General features: G+C 46.3%; 1 protein-coding gene across 1 annotated transcript; it reads left to right on the top strand.

Moving 5' to 3' along the window:
- Positions 1–5,740: 5,740 nt before the first annotated feature.
- Positions 5,741–12,527, top strand: LOC136647665 (acidic mammalian chitinase-like). Its single transcript, XM_066623334.1, has 11 exons — positions 5,741–5,765; positions 6,515–6,544; positions 6,670–6,871; positions 7,464–7,520; positions 9,426–9,591; positions 10,004–10,128; positions 10,237–10,360; positions 10,500–10,685; positions 11,226–11,345; positions 11,652–11,793; positions 12,274–12,527. Exons 1-11 carry the CDS (start codon positions 5,741–5,743, stop codon positions 12,525–12,527), a joined length of 1,431 nt encoding a protein of 476 aa, XP_066479431.1.
- The last annotated feature ends 8,992 nt before the right edge of the window (positions 12,528–21,519 follow it).

Here is a 21,519-nt window from a genome sequence, read left to right as displayed (position 1 = left end):
GTTCCAATTAAATTAGTGACCAACTCTTGATTATTTCTTTCCAGTTCCCATATCCCTCAGCTAAAGAAGATGCTGTGGATTCTCAGACTTGCATCAACTAAAGAGCTGGCACGGGTCCATGGCAAAGCGGGAAGCTTGTGGAGGGGTAAGGGGATTTAAATCCCCTCTCCACTACAAAGCCTCCTGACCTCCCCTACAAAACCACCCCCCTCCAGCTGCATACAACACACACTTTTTCAGTACAGCTACACCCGCAGGTGGGGGGGGGGGAAAGGATAGGGTACAGCTTTTAGATGATTTATAATATTATAAGAACATAAGAACAGCCCCACTGGATCAGGCCATAGGCCCATCTAGTCCAGCTTCCTGTATCTCACAGCGGCCCACCAAATGCCCCAGGGAGCACACCAGATAACAAGAGACCTCATCCTGGTGCCCTCCCTTGCATCTGGCATTCTGACATAACCCATTTCTAAAATCAGGAGGTTGCGCATACACATCATGGCTTGTACCCCATAATGGATTTTTCCTCCAGAAACTTGTCCAAACCCCTTTTAAAGGCGTCTAGTCTAGACGCCATCACCACATCCTGTGGCAAGGAGTTCCACAGACCGACCACACGCTGAGTAAAGTAATATTTTCTTTTGTCTGTCCTAACCCGCCCAACACTCAATTTTAGTGGATGTCCCCTGGTTCTGGTATTATGTGAGAGTGTAAAGAGCATCTCCCTATCCACTCTGTCCATCCCCTGCATAATTTTGTATGTCTCAATCATGTCCCCCCTCAGGCATCTCTTTTCTAGGCTGAAGAGGCCCAAACGCCGTAGCCTTTCCTCATAAGGAAGGTGCCCCAGCCCCGTAATCATCTTAGTCGCTCTCTTTTGCACCTTTTCCATTTCCACTATGTCTTTTTTGAGATGCGGCGACCAGAACTGGACACAATACTCCAGGTGTGGCCTTACCATAGATTTGTACAACGGCATTATAATACTAGCCGTTTTGTTCTCAATACCCTTCCTAATGATCCCAAGCATAGAATTGGCCTTCTTCACTGCCGCCGCACATTGGGTTGACACTTTCATCGACCTGTCCACCACCACCCCAAGATCTCTCTCCTGATCTGTCACAGACAGCTCAGAACCCATCAGCCTATATCTAAAGTTTTGATTTTTTGCCCCAATGTGCATGACTTTACACTTACTGACATTGAAGCGCATCTGCCATTTTGCTGCCCATTCTGCCAGTCTGGAGAGATCCTTCTGGAGCTCCTCACAATCACTTCTGGTCTTCACCACTCGGAAAAGTTTGGTGTCGTCTGCAAACTTAGCCACTTCACTGCTCAACCCTGTCTCCAGGTCATTTATGAAGAGGTTGAAAAGCAACGGTCCCAGGACAGATCCTTGGGGCACACCGCTTTTCACCTCTCTCCATTGTGAAAATTGCCCATTGACACCCACTCTCTGCTTCCTGGCCTCCAACCAGTTCTCAATCCACGAGAGGACCTGTGCTCTAATTCCCTGACTGTGGAGTTTTTTCAGTAGCCTTTGGTGAGGGACCGTGTCAAACGCCTTCTGAAAGTCCAGATATATAATGTCCACGGGTTCTCCCGCATCCACATGCCTGTTGACCTTTTCAAAGAATTCTATAAGGTTCGTGAGGCAAGACTTACCCTTACAGAAGCCATGCTGACTCTCCCTCAGCAAGGCCTGTTCGTCTATGTGTTTTGAGATCCTATCTTTGATGAGGCATTCCACCATCTTACCCGGTATGGATGTTAGGCTGACCGGCCTATAGTTTCCCGGGTCCCCCCTCTTTCCCTTTTTAAAAATAGGCGTGACATTTGCTATCCTCCAATCTTCTGGCACCATGGCCGTTTTGAGGGACAAGTTGCATACCTTAGTCAAGACGTCTGCAACTTCATTCTTCAATTCCTTAATAACTCTTGGGTGGATGCCATCAAGGCCCGGTGACTTATTGATCTTTAATTTATCAATGAGGTCTGAAACATCTTCTCTTTTAACCTCTATCTGACTTAACTCCTCGGTCAGGAGGGGCCGTTCGGGCAGCGGTATCTGCCCGAGGTCTTCTGCCGTGAAGACAGATGCAAAGAACTCATTTAATTTCTCTGCCATCTCTAAGTCTCCTTTTATCTCCCCTTTCCCTCCCTCACCATCCAGAGGGCCAACCGCTTCTCTGGCGGGTTTCCTGCTTCTAACATATTTGAAGAAGCTTTTATTATTCCCCTTAATGTTGCTGGCCATGCGTTCCTCATAGTCTCACTTGGCCTCCCATATCACCTTCTTACATTTCTTTTGCCACAGTTTATGTTCCTTTTTATTCTCCTCATTAGGGCAAGACTTCCATTTATGGAAGGAAGCTTCCTTGCCCTTCACAGCCTCTCTAACTTGGCTGGTTAGCCATGCGGGCACCCTCCTGGATTTAGTGGAACCCTTCTTTCTTTGCGGTATACACCTCTGCTGGGCCTCTATTACTGTTGTTTTAAGCAGCCTCCATGCACTCTGGAGAGATTGGACTCTTTTTACCCTCCCTTTCAACCTCCTTCTAACCAGCCTCCTCATTTGAGGGAAGTCCGCCCGTCGGAAGTCAAGGGTTTTTGTTAGAGATTTGCCTGGTATTCTTCCCCAACGTGCACGTCAAAACGGATCGCAGCATGATCACTGTTCCCCAATGGCTCAGTAACATTTACATCTCTAACCAGGTCCTGCGTACCGCACAATATTAAATCCAGAGTCATCTGTCCTCTGGTGGGCTCCGTGACTAGCTGATCTAAGCCACAGTCATTTAGCACGTCAAGAAATCCAGTTTCCTTATCGTGACCAGAACACAAATTGACCCAGTCAATATGAGGATAATTGAAGTCCCCCATGATTACAACCCTGTCCCTCCTTGTCACCTCCCTGATCTGTTTCCTCATTTCAAGGTCCCCATCCGATTTCTGGTCTGGAGGACGATAGCACGCCCCTAGTATTACATCGCTGCACAAGCCTGGTAATTTAACCCACAGAGATTCTACGGTGGAGTCGGACCCACCTTCAATCTCTACTTTGCTGGATTCTATCCCTTCCTTAACATAAACGGCCACCCCACCTCCAACACGCCCCTGCCTGTCCCTCCTGTAGAGTTTATAGCCCGGGATTGCGGTATCCCACTGATTCTCCGCATTCCACCAGGTTTCCGTTATGCCCACTATGTCAATATTTTCCCTTGTCACCAGACATTCCAGTTCTCCCACCTTTGCTCGTAGACTTCGGGCATTTGCATAGAAGCATTTGTACACGGAATGCCCCAGGATGCGCTGCTTATTCACTCCTTTGTCCCCGCATCCTCTCATTGTGCCAAACCGTCTATCACATCCCATTACACTACCTTTCCCAATTTCTTCTACTACTCTGCCTTTGTCTTGTTGTTCTCTAATCTCCCCATCCTCATCCCATAGGGATGAGGAGTCCTGAACAGGATGTCCCTCGGCTCCTGTCGGCATTCCCCCAGGGATCAGTTTAAAAGCTGCTCTGCCACCTTTTTAATGTTGTGCGCCAGCAGTCTGGTTCCATTCTGGTTCAAGTGGTTGTACAGGCCCCGCTTGTCCCAAAAAGTTCCCCAGTGCCTAACGAATCTAAAACCCTCCTCCCTACACCACCGTCTCATCCACGCATTGAGACCCCTGATCTCCGCCTGCCTAGCTGGCCCTGCGCGTGGAACAGGTAGCACTTCAGAGAACGCTACCTTTGAGGTCCTGGCTTTCAGCTTCCTGCCTAAAAGCCTAAATTTGGCCTCCAGGACCTCCCAGCTACACTTGCCCACGTCGTTGGTGCCGACATGCACCACAGCCGCTACCTCTCCCCCAGCACTGTCTACTAGCCTGTCTAGACAAGAAGTGATGTCCGCAACCTTCGCACCAGGCAGGCAAGTCACCATGCGGTCCTCACATCCGTCGCAAACCCCCCTCTCTATGTTTCTAATAATTGAATCCCCCACTACAAGAAGCCCCCGACCCCCCTCCCGCCGAGGAGTATCCCGAGTGCATTCAGATACGGGCCCATCCCCTGGAGAAGGGGTCCCCCCTAGGGGATTGTTTCCCTCCTCTCCAGGATGACGTCCTCCAGTCCCGAGACTTCCCACCCGGGCAGCCGAGGAGCTGCACGCCTGAGGTTGGGACGAAGCCTGATCGTCCCCAGAAGTCTCCCCACGGTCCTCCTCTGCCTGCCTGTGCTTCTCCAGGTCAGCCACCAAGGCTTCAAGGGAGCGGACGCGTTCCCTGAGACCCTGGAGCTCCTTGCACCGAGGACACACCCATGACTTATGCCCCAGAGGCATATAATCATACATGTGGCACTCGATGCAGAACACTGGATAGCCCCCACCCTGCTGCTGGCTGTCTGACTGCATAGCTTTTTTGTTGTTGCTGTTGTTGTTTTATTTGGGGGTCCTTTTATAAACCCTACACTGTATAGTAGCCCTCTTCTCAAGGGAAGAGGAAGGGCAGTGTATGGGGCCCTGGCCTCCTCGCCCTGCTGCTGAACTCGCCCAGATGCTAAACTCTCGTGCCTTACCTGGCACTTAGTTCCCGAGGCACTTGGTTCCCAGAGGCCACACACGTCAGAGGCCACACATGCTATATACCTAGTCAAACTGCAGTAGGAAAGAGAAAACAATATTAAGCTAGAGAAATAAATAAAAGTACCAGTAAATTAAAATGCAGGCTTTAATCACATTTTGCTATAAGGTGCTACTAGAAGTCTAGGAGCACATTATAGTAGCATTAAATTATTTAGGGCCCAATCCTGTCCACATGATACGCTGGTAGATCTTCTGATTCTCCAGTGTATCTCACTTGCCACTTCACCTTTCTTCAGAATCCTGTGGCCAGTGCAAGGTCCAGAAAACCATGCACAGATTATATCTGCCCACAGATCACTCGCTGAGCAAGGTAAGATGGCAGCAAGGGTAGATCAGGGCAGATTGGGCCAGGCCGAGAGGCAGACCAGGGATGAATGTCAAGAGCAGCTTCATCCACCAGATCTGATGCTCCCATCCCAGGCCCGATGCACCCTTGTCCCTAACATATTTATGCCAGCAAAATAGCCAGCATTGTTCTGAGCAGACCCATGGGAGCCCAGGCAGTGGCAAAGGACATAAGTAAACATTTCTTTTACTGGTCCCCAGCTGGCCTGTGGGATGCAGCAGAGGCTGCATTGGCACCACTACATCCTGTGGGGTGGCCAACAATACGACTGGACCATTAACTTCTTTCCAAATAGTTGCTGTCTCTCATTCCCCAGTGTTAACTCATGGGTTTGCTTTCAATGTCATTTCTCTGGCATTAAACATTACATTCCCACCTCTATAATTACATAAGCAAACCTATTAAAGATAGATATGTTTGTCTTTCTTATCCAATACCCAGTATCTTTGGTAAATTTCCAATGGAAGCTTTAACATTGATTTAGGGTCTGGGATGTCAACACAACCCTTCTCTTTCAATGCATGCCTTCTTATCCCAAACTTAGTGGCATATAAAGAAAATATTCCAAGGTGAAGATGACCAACAGCATAAATGCCTATTTCCGTTTTGGCTACTAACAATTATATATTAACTTTTTATTTAATTTTTGGGGTGGGGACATCTAAAGTCACATGTGCGTCCCTTAGGACGTAGGAACAGAAGACATCCTATAAAAGGAAAGTAAAAAGTCTAGCAAGCTAGTACACTGGTGTTCAAAATGGGCAAACTACTCCTTCTGACTGGTGAGTATGAGCAATAGATTAACCTCCTTTGATTTCCAGTCCATTTTTCCATCAATCTCCATGTTAGTCTTTGAATGTCTCCATAGATGTGCTCTGTTCTGACATGGTTTATCACCTCTGTTCTTTCTGCCCATACACTGCTGTAGGTTTCCTGACTTGAGTATATAATGCTTATTCTTTCCAAAATTCTAGAATTCGTTTCTAAAAAAGATAAGGACTTTTGCCATTCAATGAAACAGAGGTCCTAAGCGAAACTGCATATTTAGACTGCCTCTTGAGAGGTACATCCAAATTGTAAGAAAGGTTACGGAACAAATTTTGAAATTGCTTTCCGCTACATCCTTTTAAGGAACTGGGTGAGGATTTTTCAATTACTTATGTCTTCCTGTGTGGAGTTGAGCTGGATGAGTCACAATATCTTTTTCTGCGCTCTGTGATGCTGGATAGTACTTATACACTATCTCAGCAAGCATGTATTCCCCAAAGGCTATTGCCTACTGCTCAAGGATCCCTGGGAACTGTAGTTCTGTGAGATGAACAAGGGATCTTTGAACAGAGCATTCTCAGCATCATTCACAAACTACCGTTCTCAGGATCCTGGTAGGGGAAGCCATGATATCGCTATAAAGCTGACATATGTTTGCTGTAGTGTTGTTAGGCCAAGTGACATGTTGTGGTGGTGGTGAACTGTCAGAAAAACACATACCTTGGTTTTGTGCTTGACTCACAATGCAGCTTTTCTTCCACAGGTCTGGCTTTCCTGCTGCACGTGCAGCTGGGTAAGTTTTAGCCTCTTTCTTTTTTATTAGAGCACATAAAAGTTAACCCGTCAAAGCAACTTTTCAACAGCACTAGTTAATAATGAAGTGCATGTGTTGATTGACCCGTATCTTCCAACATGCAGGTGCATCTACCAATATTGTCTGTTACTTCACCAACTGGTCCCAGTACAGACCTGGAATTGCACGTTACATGCCCGAAGATCTTGACCCATGCCTATGTACTCATGTCATCTATGCCTTCGCTGGTATGGCAAACAACCAGATCCAAACCATTGAGTGGAATGATGTGGCTCTCTACAGTGGCATCAATGGACTCAAAAGCTAGTGAGAAGATTTGTATTTGCATACACTAAAAACCATGTTTGCATTTCCTGTTTAATATCAATGCTGTCTCTGTCTTCCAGTTTCTGCCCCATGTTAACAAATCATGTGATACAAGAAAGATGAGAAGTCAAAAGCACTTTTAGGGAGAGTTGCCATGTTCATACCTGAGAGGACACTTGTATTTTGAACAACCCCAATCCAAACTAATTTTCCCACATCAATGCAGCCATGCTGGCAGGATGTATGCTGCATCCTGCAGTGGAGGGGGGGCAGTCATGGAAAGGGCTGGGAAGTTGGCGGGCAGTTGGGGGGCCGGGTTGGGAAGTTGCTTAGTGTTGGGCTCTTAAGTGTTCTACAGAAGGAAAAATTGCACTAGGTGCAGCAACTCCTCTTACCATTGAATCTTGATATTAAGTTTCCCCTTCTATGCAACTCTTAAAGGTTGCAGGTACCCCCTTAGCGTCTGTCAACCCTTCTTTTATAAATTTTACAGACATGTTAATTTTACACAAAAAATAAATGATAGGCCACTTGTAACTGTTTGTACCTGGTTTGATGCTTTTTAAAGACCTTTCAAATAATTTGTTCACAGCAACTCTGACCTGAAAACACTGCTGTCTGTGGGAGGCTGGAACTTCGGTACCCAAAAGTAAGATAGTTTATTAGAATTCTGAATGACTCCTTTATAATTTAGCACATCATTCAACTGTACTGAACATTTACTGTTACATTTCCTTGGCTTATGGGGGGAACAACAGCTGAAGTTTGTTTTTCTGTCTTCTAGATCTCTAAAAGATTGTCCAAGTTAAGAAAAAAGCTTCAGGCTCCTTTCATGCACACAAGTTACATTAACCTATGAAGATGTGTGTAAATTGCATGTGACAATGCACTTGTCATCCCGCATCTCTTTTTCCACCCCAGACATGCATCAGGAAGCTGATTCCCTGCTTCTGATTCTAATTGCACAATGGGGTTAAAAAAGGCACCCCCATCCATATGGGGTTTTTATTATTATGGAAGAAGCCTGGTATGTTGATAAGAATCGGCAGACCAGTCTTTATAACCAATTCAAAAGCAGCTTCAAGCAATATTGATAAACGTGGGCTTCCCATCACAATTTGGGGACATCCAGTGCAGTCACACATGGACTGGGGTGACTTGGATTTAAATCATAAGATCATTAGAAAAGATAGTGAGAACAAAACGGCTAATATTATAATGCCATGGTACAAATCGATGGTCAGGCTACACCTGGAGCACTGTGTCCACTTCTGGTTGCCACATCTCAAAAAGGACATAAATGGAAAAGGTACAAAAGAGAGTGACTAAGGGTGCAGTTCTAACCCATTCTGTCAGTGCTTTCCAGCACTGACATAAGGGCAACGCAGCTCTGAGGTAAAGGAACAAACATTCCCTTACTTTGAGGAGGCATCCGTGAGTGACACCCAACTGCAGGATGCAGCACATGTCCCATTGGGATCACTATGCCAGTGCTGGAAAGCACTGGCATAAGGGGTTAGGATTGCGCCCTAAGATGATTTCTGGCCTGGGGCACCTTCCTTATGAGGAATGGCTATGGTGTTTGGGTCTCTTCAGCCTAGAAAAGAGGTGCCTGAGCGGGGACATAATTGAGACATACAAAATTATGCACAGGAAGGATAGAGTGGATAGAGAGATGCTCTTTACACTCTCACATAACACCAGAACCAGGGGACATCCACTAAAATTGAGTTTGGGAGAGATATGGACAGACAAAAGAATATATTTCTTTACTCAGCATGTGGTTGGTCTGTGAAACTCCTTGCCACATGATGTGGTGATGGCATCTGGCCTAGATCCCTTAAAAAGGGAATTCAACCAATTTCTGGAGGAAAAATCCATTACGGGTCACAAGCCATGATGTGTACGTGCAACCTCCTGATTTTAAAAATGGGCTATGTCAGAATGCCCGATGCAAGGGAAGGCACCAGCATGCAGGTCTCTTGTTATCTGGTGTGCTCATTTGGTGGGCCGCTCTGAAATACAAGAAGCTGGACTAGTTAGGCCTAAGGCCTGATCCAGCGGGGGTGTTCTTATGCTCTTAATCCTTATTCAGTAATAGAACTCACTGAAGACATTGGGCAAGTCTCTCACCCCAACCTACTCCACAGGCTTGTTCTAAAGACCAAATAGGATAATTCCATTTTATACAAGCTTGACCTCTCCAGAGGAGGGGATCAGGATACCAATGTGATAAATTATAAGTATACTTGAAAGATTTGGGAAATGTAATCAGAAGAGAAGAATTAAATAGGTTTAAGAAACCTCTCTTCATTCCTTCCTAAACCTTGGATAGCATTATACGTATATTAGGTAACCAGACCATGCAAACTATATGATGCAAAGGGCTAGATTTGTAAGATGTACATGAAGCTTTTTCTGATAAGTGGCAATAGGACATTACCCTCTGTGTGTAGACAGTCCAACAGCAGAGAAATCTAATTGTGCTACAAATCATTATTTTTGTATGTGCAAACTTAACCGTTTCTGAGCTTCTACGTATTTTATCTTGCAGGTTTTCTGACATGGTTTCCTCTGCTCAGAACCGCCAGACCTTTATTCAGTCTGCTATCTCCTTCCTGCGCAAGTATGGCTTTGATGGGTTGGACATTGATTGGGAGTACCCTGGCAACAGAGGCAGCCCTGCTGATACCCAACAGCTTTTCACAGTCTTGCTGCAGGTTGGCTCAATAATTCACCTTTAGGTGACTGACACTACCTCTTAGTAATGGAGGAATAGTTCTTCTGGAATTGTCCCCATTGCTATTATGGCCAGTATGTCAACATTCCAATTCCTTTTTCAACTTTAATTTTTGGCATCTTCTAATTCTGTCACCTCACTGTGCTGCAAAAGTAAGGAATTTTCAATCTCAGTCACAGGGAAGGTTGTTCCAGTTAGTGAATTCTCAACTTAAATTAGGGACGGACGGACACACACACACACACACACACACACACACACACACACACACACACACACACACACAAACATATGCTAAAAAAAAGAAAACTAGTGAATAAAATGGCAGCTTTTGATTTCCTTCAAACTTTAGCTGAGAATATTTAGTGACAGTTTCTTTCTTCCACTCACAGGAAATGTATGAAGCTTTTGAGCAGGAGTCTTCTCAGACCAACAAGCCCAGGCTCCTGATCTCTGCAGCTGTGGCTGCCGGTGTAGGCACTATTGAAACTGCTTACCAGATCCCACAGATGTCTAAGTAAGTGGCACTTTGGTACCACAACGTGTTTATTGCTTAGAAAGAGGGGGCTGATGTACAGGGCTATTTGAGCATGCTATTTTTGGGTCACTTGCTTGTTTTCCAAAGGTACATGGATCTGATCAATGTGATGACTTATGACCTCAGAGGACCCTGGGAAGGTTTCACAGGTGAGGACAGCCCACTGTACGCAGGACCCCAAGACCAAGGCTCCTATATTTACTTCAATGTGGTGAGTGACTTTAAAGAAATGACAGGTTTTCTTCTTTTGCCTCTCATAACACCCTCCTTGTCCTTGTTTGCTGAATGGGCCAACATCAAGATGACTTTGGAGTTCCTTTCTGACCAGTTTGCAACATTCCCTCCACCAGGACTATGCCATGAACTACTGGAAAAAGAATGGTGCTCCAGCTGAGAAGCTGATGGTGGGCTTTGGAGCCTATGCCAGCACCTTTACCCTCACCAATCCCTCTAACCATGGTCTGAATGCCCCAACATCTGGACCAGGCAAGGCTGGACCCTACACCCAGGAAGCTGGGGAGCTGGCATATTTTGAGGTAAAACAACATGACCTAATCCTCAGTAAAAGTTCCACACCTGTTTGTTCATATTTAGTGATGTTTAAAATTATCTTTTCTATACACTGTTTTATTTTTGTGCTTGGAGATTGCACTTGCGGACCAAGATAAATTCTAATTCCTGATTCTGCCTGTATGTTTCATGCCTTTTCTTTTTGGAGAGAAAGAGATATCCTTCCCCCCCTTCCATTTTCATACTAGTGGGTAAAATTGGCCAATTCTGATATATTGACCTAGACATAGACATTGCCTTAGCTGTAGCAATATAAACCATTATTTGCACTACTGCAGCAAATGTGGCTGGATGGAACAAGACTTTTGTGCCAATTTCCTCACAAAATTTTAAGGCCCACTATGATGCTCCTGTCTCTTTGCTGCTCACAGCTGAATCAGACTGTGCCACTTTGGAAAACTGGTGGGAAGGTCAAAGTTAAAGACAGTCCAAAATAGCTGTGTTATCCTTACATAGTAAGTAGTCAAACACTTTCAACAACCTAACAAAGTGTTTTGGATCCACAGGTCTGCAGCTTCTTGAAGGATGGTGCCACTGTTGTGTGGAACGCTCCTCAGGAAGTCCCTTATGCCTATCATGGAAATCAATGGATTGGCTATGACAACCCAAAAAGTTTCGCCATCAAGGTACACCTATTTTCTGCTTCTAATTTGTGCTCTTATTCTTGGCAGCAGATACAGCAACATGCTTTTAAAGCGTATGGGGAAAGACTAAACCTGTATGGGGCTCTGCTGTCAATTACTTTAGACTTAGATGGGAATGCACAAAACTCTTTTTAATATCTATGTTTCGACTGGTAGCCTTCTGAGGTACTAGACTTCTAACTTGGGAGTGCAGAGTCAGGCTGCTTATCCTTTCTCTTTGTGCTACAAGTCAAAGAATACACTGGAGTCTCTGAAACGTACACACTCTTGTTTATTACTAACTGTCAGGCTAAGTGGCTGCTGGAGAACAACTTTGGAGGCGCCATGGTCTGGGCTATTGATCTGGATGACTTCACTGGCACATTCTGTGGAGAAGGCAAATACCCTCTAATGAATGCCCTGAAATCTGCATTGGGAGTCACTACTCCAAGTGAGTAACAGACAGGCGTTCATAGAACAGAGCAAGGTGAATAGCAAGGGATTCCTTTCTTATGCCCGTCTTTGCCCTCTCAGGCTCTTGTGTCTTCAGGCACTTTTGCTGACCTGCTCTGACAACAACTCCTTTCTGAGTGTCACCACCAGGACTTCTTCACCACACCCCACTGAATCCACTTCTCACAAATAGTGAATGTGACAGCTTTTTGCCTTTGCCAGCTTAATCCCTCATTGTGTCACTTTCTGCCAGTTTTCCAGCTTCAACTTTGTCAAGAATGAGAATTTCCTCTCCGTTTTCTCACTTTCCCCACACTCTCTTCCCATACGTATATATTTCCCTTACCAGAGAGTCTAACCAATTGTTACCTAGTTCCCGGGTTCACAAAACCTCCTCAGAGTCCTGGATTCTTCTAGGCTGATATAAGCCCGCTGAAGAAAGATGGTTCTGCTAACTCAATTCTCATCTTTCTTTCAGACTGCAAGGTGCCAACAACCACCCTGGGCACCAATGCTCAGGGGCAGCCAGCAACTGCCGCGCCTTCTTCTGGTGGCGGGAGCTCCGGCGAAAGTTCTGGCGGCACCTTTTGCAATGGGAAAGCCAGTGGCCTCTACCCAGATCCCACTAACAAGAATAGCTTCTATCACTGCGTGAACGGGAAGACCTACCTCCAAAACTGTCAGTCTGGCCTTGTCTTCGACTCCAGTTGCTCCTGCTGCAATTGGGCCTGAGGAGAACAGCCCCTGAGCGCGCACACACTCCACTGCAATAAATGGAAAGGAAGGAGTTCATCGTGACCAATAAAAATGCATGCGTTAAAACTCTGATCTGTCATTTCTTTCCCCAAATACACACACAGTCCATTGTCTGCGCAAAGCAAATGAAACACAGCGATTACAATTCTTTCCTATAACACTATTTTTTTAAAGGTCCACAATTCTGAGTTATGTGTGACTTATTTGGACAACATAGAGATCGCTTTTCCACAAAAAGAGCACCAGTAGCATTCAAGAACCATATAAAAAGCACAGCAGTACACAGCAAGAGCAAATGTTTAAGCCATTTTTGCCCAGGGTTGCATTTATGCAACAGGAACCAAATATATACACCTGTGGGCCAGGCAAAATTGAGTTCAACATCAAATCATAGCAATAGTAACAGGTCTAATAAAATGTACAGAACTCACAGCTGTAATTGATTAGGGTTCAAATCCTAACCCACTTTCCAGCACTGGCACAGCCGTGCCAATGGGACGTTTGCTGCATCATGCAGTTGGGTGTCACTCACAGATGTTGGAGGAAATTAAAAATAGTTTCCTCTTTGGGGGGAAGCAGAGCAGCTTACGCAGTGAACCTCCCCTTTGGGTATCACCCCAGGAAACCTCCCTCACCCAGCTGACTGCTAATCAATAAAAAAGACAAAGAGGCAATGGCTTGTTAAAGTTGCAAAAAAGAAGTTATTTACTTACAGTTCCACTGAGTGTATATTTACAGCATCTGATTAGGATCAAAGGTTCAGCTAACACTTAGGGATAGCAAGGCCCTGGAGCTGCATCGCCCTGCATGCCTTGTGCTCAAGATGGCCTGGGCATCAGAGCCCTGGTGTGCCCATCTTAACAGGTCAGTGGTCAGAGGACAAGAGGAAGTGCTGAGAGGAGAAGGGAAGGATAAAGGGTTAGGCCCACACCCCACATGGATGACAGAGAGAACAGGTAGAAAGGTCAGAGGCACTGGGACATAGCTTGACCCCTTCTGGACAGCATCCTGCCCCCTCTGGACAGCAGATGGAGTTGCACCAACTCCAACAATGGAGGCCTCCTCAATGTAAAGAAATGTTTGTTTCCTTACCTAGGAGCTGCTTTGCCCTTATGTCGGTGCAGGAAAGTGGGTTAGGATTGTGCCCTAGATTACACTACCTGGTTGACCTACCTGGCTGCATGACCTGTCAATTTACAGTCTGAATATGAACTAGGCCTTCCAACAGGAAATTGAGCATACGCTCTCTCCAAACACACACACACACACACGTGACAACAGCCAGCAAAGAGAAGCAGGAATTTAGGGGTGTCTGCACTCCATAACAGACTTGGATTCACAAAGGGAATGTCACCAAGCCAAGAGGCAGTGGGAAAATGGGATTTACCTGTCCTTGGAAATGTAGTGTTGCCCTGCGGAACGCATTTTAAGTATTCCTCAAGCTTTCTTCATGGTGCCCTCTTTCTCATCACATTCCACACTTACAGATTTCTTACAGGTGCCAGGTTGGTAAACTTCTGCTTTCTTACTGGACACAAATGAGAGTGTGCAGACAAGGAACCCAAACAGGGCCCTCCTGTCATGAATATGTACAGTTTAGGCCTAGTAGCATTGCAAGGCCTGAACCAAGCTAAAACAGTAACACAGAAGTGGCTTGCATTTCCTAGCTGCTAGGAATTTACGACTCAATGGAAGGTGATTATGTAGCACCTAGGCAGCCAGAAAGACACCCATCAAGGATGGAATGCAGCTGTAGATCTCCAGGGGGGAGGGAAGAGCTGAGAGGGCGAGCTTCCAGCCCCACTTCTGGAGGACAGGGTCTTTGTTTCTTGTCTCTTGGTGAGAAAGGTGGCGGGTGCACATCCTACCCTGCCAGAACCACGAGGCCCTTAGGTGACTGACCTGAGGATCTACAAAAGAAGCTGACCCAGGTGAGAGTCATAGAATAATAGAGTTAGCCAGTTAGCTTTGTTGTTTTATGCTGATATGTTTCCTAGAAGTTTTTCTGCCTCTAGCATTTGCTGCCTTTTGTAACTTTTTGTAACCCTATGTATTTAATAAAGTAGAAAATCTTTTTACCATGTTGGTTCATTGTCTGTTGGGGACAAGGGTTCAGAATCCTGCCTAGCCGTTCAGCAAGCTACCAAAAATCCTCATTGTGGACTAGAAACTTGAGGACTGAGATTTTAAGTAAAGAAAGTGCTCAGTGCCTACAAGGGATATAGTTAAGCCTAGAGGGTCTTTGTTTCCCTGGACTGAGGCACTGGCTCTTACAGGGTGGTGGCAGTACTACCGAACAGGGATCTATGAGGGCTCTAGGATTCAGAACCAACAACTCTGAGCACCCAAAACCCTGGGAGTGAGACCAAGTGTACGACACCTCCCCAAAACACAAAGTCCATGGAAATGCAAGTGGTCTGGGGACTTCAGGAAATCAGATTGTGCTCCCTCCTCTCCCCTCTAGAAAACCAGTAATTCGCTGGTCACAAATTGTGTGATGTGATGAAGGAACAAGAATTAGCCAAAGAAAATTAAACTGGCAAGGATGGGAGCAGTGGATGGTGGCACATGCTCGTGTCTCTCAAGGAGAGTGGCCTCTGCTGGACTGAGTATTAACTTCTTGCAGGCTTTCTCTGACTTGTAACACATTAAAAGAAATTGTTAACTATTGCAATCAAGTCATTCCTTAAAGAGTTCCTGGCATACTGTTACAGGAGCTTTTTCCCAGGGCAAGTAGCAGCAATGATCAGGATCACAGAGGACAGAAGCCTTTGTATGAGCCTTAGCACAACTGAGGATAAGGTTCAAGGTCTGACAGTGTCCTATAACCCAGAGGCATCACTAGGGTCTGCATGTCCCGGTGCAAGAGCCCATTGTGTCACCCCCATGATAGACCTCCTCCTGCACCAGACCATACATAATAAATCGCAACATCATATGCACGGCCTAAATGCAGTGGCATCACTGCATTCGTGTCACCCCCCCCCCCCATTAACTCTATTTATTTCTTTAACATATCACAGTGCAGGTAACCCAATAAATCAGTAATCAACAAAAAACCAGTAGCCAACTTGATGACGCTCACTCAACTGAATAAGAGTTCTAGTATTAGCTCTGATACATGGAAATGAGAGCTGACCCTTAGTAACACCTTAATAGTTCCTTTCTGTGTCATAACAACACTTTATTGGCTCTCAGAACAATCAGTCACATTGGTCATTCTTGAGTTAAGCAAATCCACTTTCTGTTACATAAGGCAGTTGCGGTTTCCTTTTTCTGGTTTTGGGGATATAACATTTGATAGAATACAGACATTTCAGCGCAGTTTGTTTCATCGCATTCTGAATTAAATTATGCATCAAAGAAAATGTAAAATGATTGTATTATTCAAAAATACCAAGATTTTACCATTTTTGCCAGTAGTGGAGTCACCCTCCCTGAGTGCGTTGCCCAGTACAGTTCGCTGCCCCCTGCATCTGCCTACTGATGCCACTGAATACTTTCGCAAACAGGCTCTTTTTGGGGGAAAAGTTAAGCATCTCAAAAACCTGTCATCTTTAACGGAGGGCCGTTTGCCTTGCCTTGAAATGGGCAGCCCAGCGTTTGTCGTGGCTGATTCCCATCTCAAAAAGGCTGAGCTGTGAAAAGCATGGGCCTTTTCTTCTTGCACAATGACAGGTGCTGACCTCACTTTTGTACAACAGGGTTTCACTGTCCCTGTTCTGGAAGCAAACAGAAGTAGCAAGTAGTAAAGAGTGGGCAAGGCAAAGCAGCAAGAGAGTGTGGTGATCCATTTGGCAAAGTAGAAATCAGCAACTGGCTGGTTTGTCCCCTGGGGCAGGGCTGGCCCATCCATGAGGCCAACTGAAACAGGCGCCTCAGACAGCAGGTTGGTGGGGAAAGCTCATCTCTGCCTACTCGCCTCCACTGCTGCTCCGCTCCCTGGGTGGGGGGGAGGGATGGTTGGATGTGGGAGGGATGGAGGGGTGGGTGGCTGTATGGATGGGGATGGACATATGGGGACAGGGACGGGGAGGGGGTGGATGGATGGTGGTGGAGAGGGAGGGCTGGAGGGATATGGTGGAGGGATGAAGGGATGGATGGGTGGGGAGGGGTGGAGAGGTGAGGGGATGGGTGGGTGGGGTTGGAAGGATGGGTGACCAAGTCATGCCACTGGATGAACCGCATCCCAGCCCAGGCCCCGTCCCCGGAGGAGCCAGACGTGGTGCCTGCTTTGCTGGGGAGATGCGAGGGTAAGCCTCCCCCACACGGGGGAGTCTGAGCTCTCGGGGACCTGGTCTCGTGCCTCCCGAGTACGCTGCTGCCGGAACTCCTGCAGGGCTTGCTCGGTGCTTCTCCCTCCGCGGACCGCCAGCCCCAGAACAGGGGGGACAAGGGGGCAAAAGGGGCAACCCCTGCCCGCGAGACTGCTAGGAACCCCTGCAGCCTCCATGGGTGGCACCAGCTCCCCGGCAGAGGCGAACGCACGGCTCAGCCGCTACATCACACACCACCCCCCGAAGACAAGCTCTCCGGGCCGCCCTTTAGCTCTGCTATGGCGTCACGGGATTCCCCTGACGTCACCACTGCACAGCTCCAGCCCCAGCCCCCGCCAGGCTCTTCTCAGTGCCCCCTTCCGCCAGTCAGCCCTGTCCTGTGCCCAGCTCCTCTGTCTAGCAATCCCCTTTGAAAGACATCCAGGCTCTAAGGTGCCATCACCACCACCTCCTGCGGCAAGGAGTTCCACAGACCAATCAAAGCCAGGTAGCCCCTGTCCAGACTTCCCATTCAGCACTTCTGTCTGTTCAACCCACTTTAAAAGACATCTAGACCACCGGATTGAACCCAGGTGTTCCTGCATTCAGAACAGATGAACTACTACTGAACTAAGCCCCACCCCTCCAAGTTAAGGTGCATAAGTGGGCTGAATCCATAGACAGGAATGTCATCAGGTCTTGGGGCCCAATCCTACCCAGTTTTCCAGTGGCAGTGCTGCTGTGCCTATCGGGCATGCGCTGCATCCTTTGGTGGGGAGGTAATCTTGGAGGCTTCCTCAAGCTATGGGAAGCTTTGTTCCCTTACCTCAGGGCTGGAAAAGTCAGATAGGGTTGGGCCCTGCCCTATCCCAATTTGCCAAATCCTGCCCACTATGCCAATTTGTCCCATCCAAATATTCCAACTTCCTTCTAATGCTCCCTTTTTGCTAATTAACAACCTCCTTTTCCAAGAACAACAGCTGTGGTGTGCAAAGAAATGCAGAACTCCTTATCAGTTGAGCAATTAACAAGACTTTATTGCTACCAACACATACACACCCTACAAGTCCTCTTGTCCAGAAGCTTCCCCTCCCCAAAACTCCACTTGACTCAGTGGGTAAAGGTCTGAAGCCTCCAGTCCAAACCCACAGTCTAATCTCCAACGCACAGTCCAGTCTTCACAGTCCAGTCTTCTGCAGCAGAGTCCCTCCTCTCCATCCTCTCCAGCAGAGTGTCCCCTCCAGCAGGGTCCCGGCAGTCCTCTCTTCTGTGTCCTCCAGCAGGGTCCTGGCAGTCCCCTTCTCCCATAGGTCTGGGTCAGGTAGCTCAGTCTGGGTCAGGTAGCCCTGCTCCTTCTGAAGCTGCCTTTTATCCTGCAGCCAACTGGTTAAGTCCAAATGCAGTTCAGCTGTGAGCTACTTCCTTAGCTCATTCAAAGTCTCATCGAGGTCAAATGAAGCTCAGGTGTCCATCAGAGTCTCCATTGGCCTTGATTGCACAGCTTTGGAGCCAGCCCTGCCCTTCCCAGAACTGTCAAACAGCTGTCAAAACATGGAATCACTGTCAACACCACATCACCCACCTGATGATCTTTTGATCTTCCATTCCAGGCCCTTATTCATTTCCTTTTACCATGCTGTCATAGTGCCCAAATTATGTCTATTTTTTTTCATTCTCATGTGTAACATGATGAGGGGTGGAGAACAGAGTATATCTCATCAAACTTGTTTTAAATGTAAACTTTTCATTGTTTTTAACCTGCAATTAAAAAATATATATATTATGGGTGTTGTTCACTTGTGTGCACATGCAAGGGGTCAACATTTCTCAGGATGGCACTCAGGGTCTACATAACCAAGCAAAACCTGCCCAAACTGCATTTTATAACTTGTACTCAGGTTCACAAGCCCCAGTCCATAACCAACAATGTCCATCCCAGCATAATGGGTGGTGGATTGCCTCGCTGTCATGTGAGAACAAAGTTGGTTTTCATATCCTATCCACATGTATTTTCAACATGTGGATAGGATATGCTGCCTGCCATGCATATAAATTCACTCCACATGCCTCACTAATTCATTGTAATATCATCTCTGAAATGCACATATCTCTTAGAAAGTTAATCCATTTTGCTCTACTGCAGCTGCCCTCAAGACTTAGGCAAAGACCAGACATGCTTAAAGACTTGTGTTGAACACCACAGGAGAAGAATGGGGCAGGGGGAGGGTGACAAAGGGGTTAGTGTGGGCAGATTGGCTCTGGGAGGGGGATGGGATTGGCAGGGCCCGTGCATGCTGTGTCCTATCTGCCTTCTTGGGCCTGATCTGCCAAGATCAAATGCAGACTTGCAACAGCAATATCACTGGTGTGGGTCCGAATTCACCCATTGCATGGGCTGGGGCTTACCCAGGGGCAAGGCGACAAATGTCTCCTTACCCCGAGGAGGCTTTTGGCCTGCTAAATTCCCCCATACAATGCAGTGCAAGCCAAACTGCCACCACTGCATCAACGCAGGAGAACTTTGGTAGGATTGAGCTGCTCAGCAAGTAATATGGGGAAAAGGACTGTTTGCTGTCCTTGGTGATTGACTACAGTTGAGGTCTGAATGTCCAGCTCTGTCTTCAAAAGTCCACTTAAGGCTAAAGCAATTCTTGCTATCTCTTTTCCAATCACATTATTGTTAATTCTAGATACGTTTCATGTTCTCTGTGCAAGTTGAGGTTACTTCAGCATCACTCCTATACCCACGCTGTGTCAAGGTCCTAAACATTATATCTTATCTTGATTATTTTTCAGTAAATGTTTGATGGGCGATTTCCAAGGACAAAGACATGCTGATAGTTTGCTTTCTAATACTATAAGTAATGCCCTGAGAAAGTTATAGTAAAAGCCTATGCTTAACTACTTGGACGTTGCTCCCAATTTTGCTCAGTCTTGAGTCCTAAGAAGCCAGTCGTCCCTTGATCTGGGAGCCTCTTTGTGCCTTGGTGTCTTTCTGGCCTTGATTAAGAACTTCTGGTTTGATTAAGAGGCATCACTTCTAATTGGTCAGAATGTTGTACCATTATGACTTACAGATTTCTGTCCATGCGGTTTACAGCAGAGCTCCCAAAACGGCCACCAATGGATTCCTGTTCACTCCATCAGCAGCCATATTAGGACAGTGGAAGCTCTTCCTCTGCCCTATTAGGCTGTGCACAACAGCCTAATCCAGAATAGGATTGGACTGTGTGTCTCTGCTTTAGTTAAAGGACACTTTCCATTTATGAGTCACTTCAGTTCTGCTTGTTCCAATTAAATTAGTGACCAACTCTTGATTATTTCTTTCCAGTTCCCATATCCCTCAGCTAAAGAAGATGCTGTGGATTCTCAGACTTGCATCAGCTAAAGAGCTGGCACGGGTCCACGGCAAAGCGGGAAGCTTGTGGAGGGGTAAGGGGATTTAAATCCCCTTTCCACTACAAAGCCTCCTGACCTCCCCTACAAAACCACCCCCCTCCAGCTGCATACAACACACACTTTTTCAGTACAGCTACACCCGCAGGTGGGGGGGGGGAAGGATAGGGTACAGATCTTAGATGATTTATAATATTATGTATATGTTATATACCTAGTCATACTGAAGTACGAAAGAGAAAACAATATTAAACTAGAGAAATAAATAAAAGTACCAGTTAATTAAAATGCAGGCTTTAATCACATTTTGCTATAAGGTGCTACAAGAAGTCTAGCAGCACATTATAGTAGTACTAGATTATTTAGGGCCCAATCCTGTCCACATGATACGCTGGTAGATCTTCTGATTCTCCAGTGTATCTCACTTGCCACTTCACCTTTCTTAAGAATCCTGTGGCCAGTGTAAGGTCCAGAAAGCCATGCACAGATGATATTGCCCACAGATCAGATCAGTCACTGAGCAAGGTAAGCTGGCACCAAGGGTGGATCACTGCAGATTGGGCCAGGCCGAGAGGTCGGCCAGGGATGAATCTCAAGCGCAGTGGCACCCACCAGATCTGATGCTCCCATCCCAGGCCCAATGCACCCTTGTCCCTAACATATTTATGCCAGCAAAATAGCCAGCATTGTTCTGAGCAGACCCATGGGAGCCCACGCAGTGGCAAAGGAGGTAAGTAAATATTTCTTTTACTGGTCCCCAGCTGGCCTGTGGGATGCAGCAGAGGCTGCATTGGCACCACTACATCCTGTGGGGTGGCCAACAATACAACTGGACCATTAATTTTTTCCAGACAGTTGTTATCTCTCATTCCCCAGTGTTAACTCATGGGTTTGTTTTCAATGTCATTTCTCTGGCATTAAACAATACATTTTCACCTCTGTAATTACATAAGCAAACCTATTAGTGATAGATATGTTTGTCTTTCTTATCCAATACCCAGTATCTTTGATAAATTTCCAATGGAAGCTTTAACATTGATTTAGGGTCTGGGATGTCAACACAACCCTTCTCTTTCAATGCATGCCTTCTTATCCCAAACTTAGTGGCGTATAAAAAAAATATTCCAAAGTGAAGATGAACAACAGCATAAATGCCTATTTCCGTTTTGGCTACTAACAATTATATATTAACTTTTTATTTAATTCTTGGGGTGGGGGCATCTAAAGTCACATGTATGTTCCGTAGGACGTAGGAACAGAAGTCATCCTATAAAAGGAAAGTAAAAAGTCTAGCAAGCTGGTACACTGGTATCAAA

The sequence above is a fragment of the Tiliqua scincoides genome, chromosome 4, assembly GCF_035046505.1.
Source record: "Tiliqua scincoides isolate rTilSci1 chromosome 4, rTilSci1.hap2, whole genome shotgun sequence".
Lineage (NCBI taxonomy): Eukaryota > Metazoa > Chordata > Lepidosauria > Squamata > Scincidae > Tiliqua > Tiliqua scincoides.
Note: the sequence above shows the minus strand (reverse complement) of the source record. Positions and strands in the feature narration are given on the sequence as shown.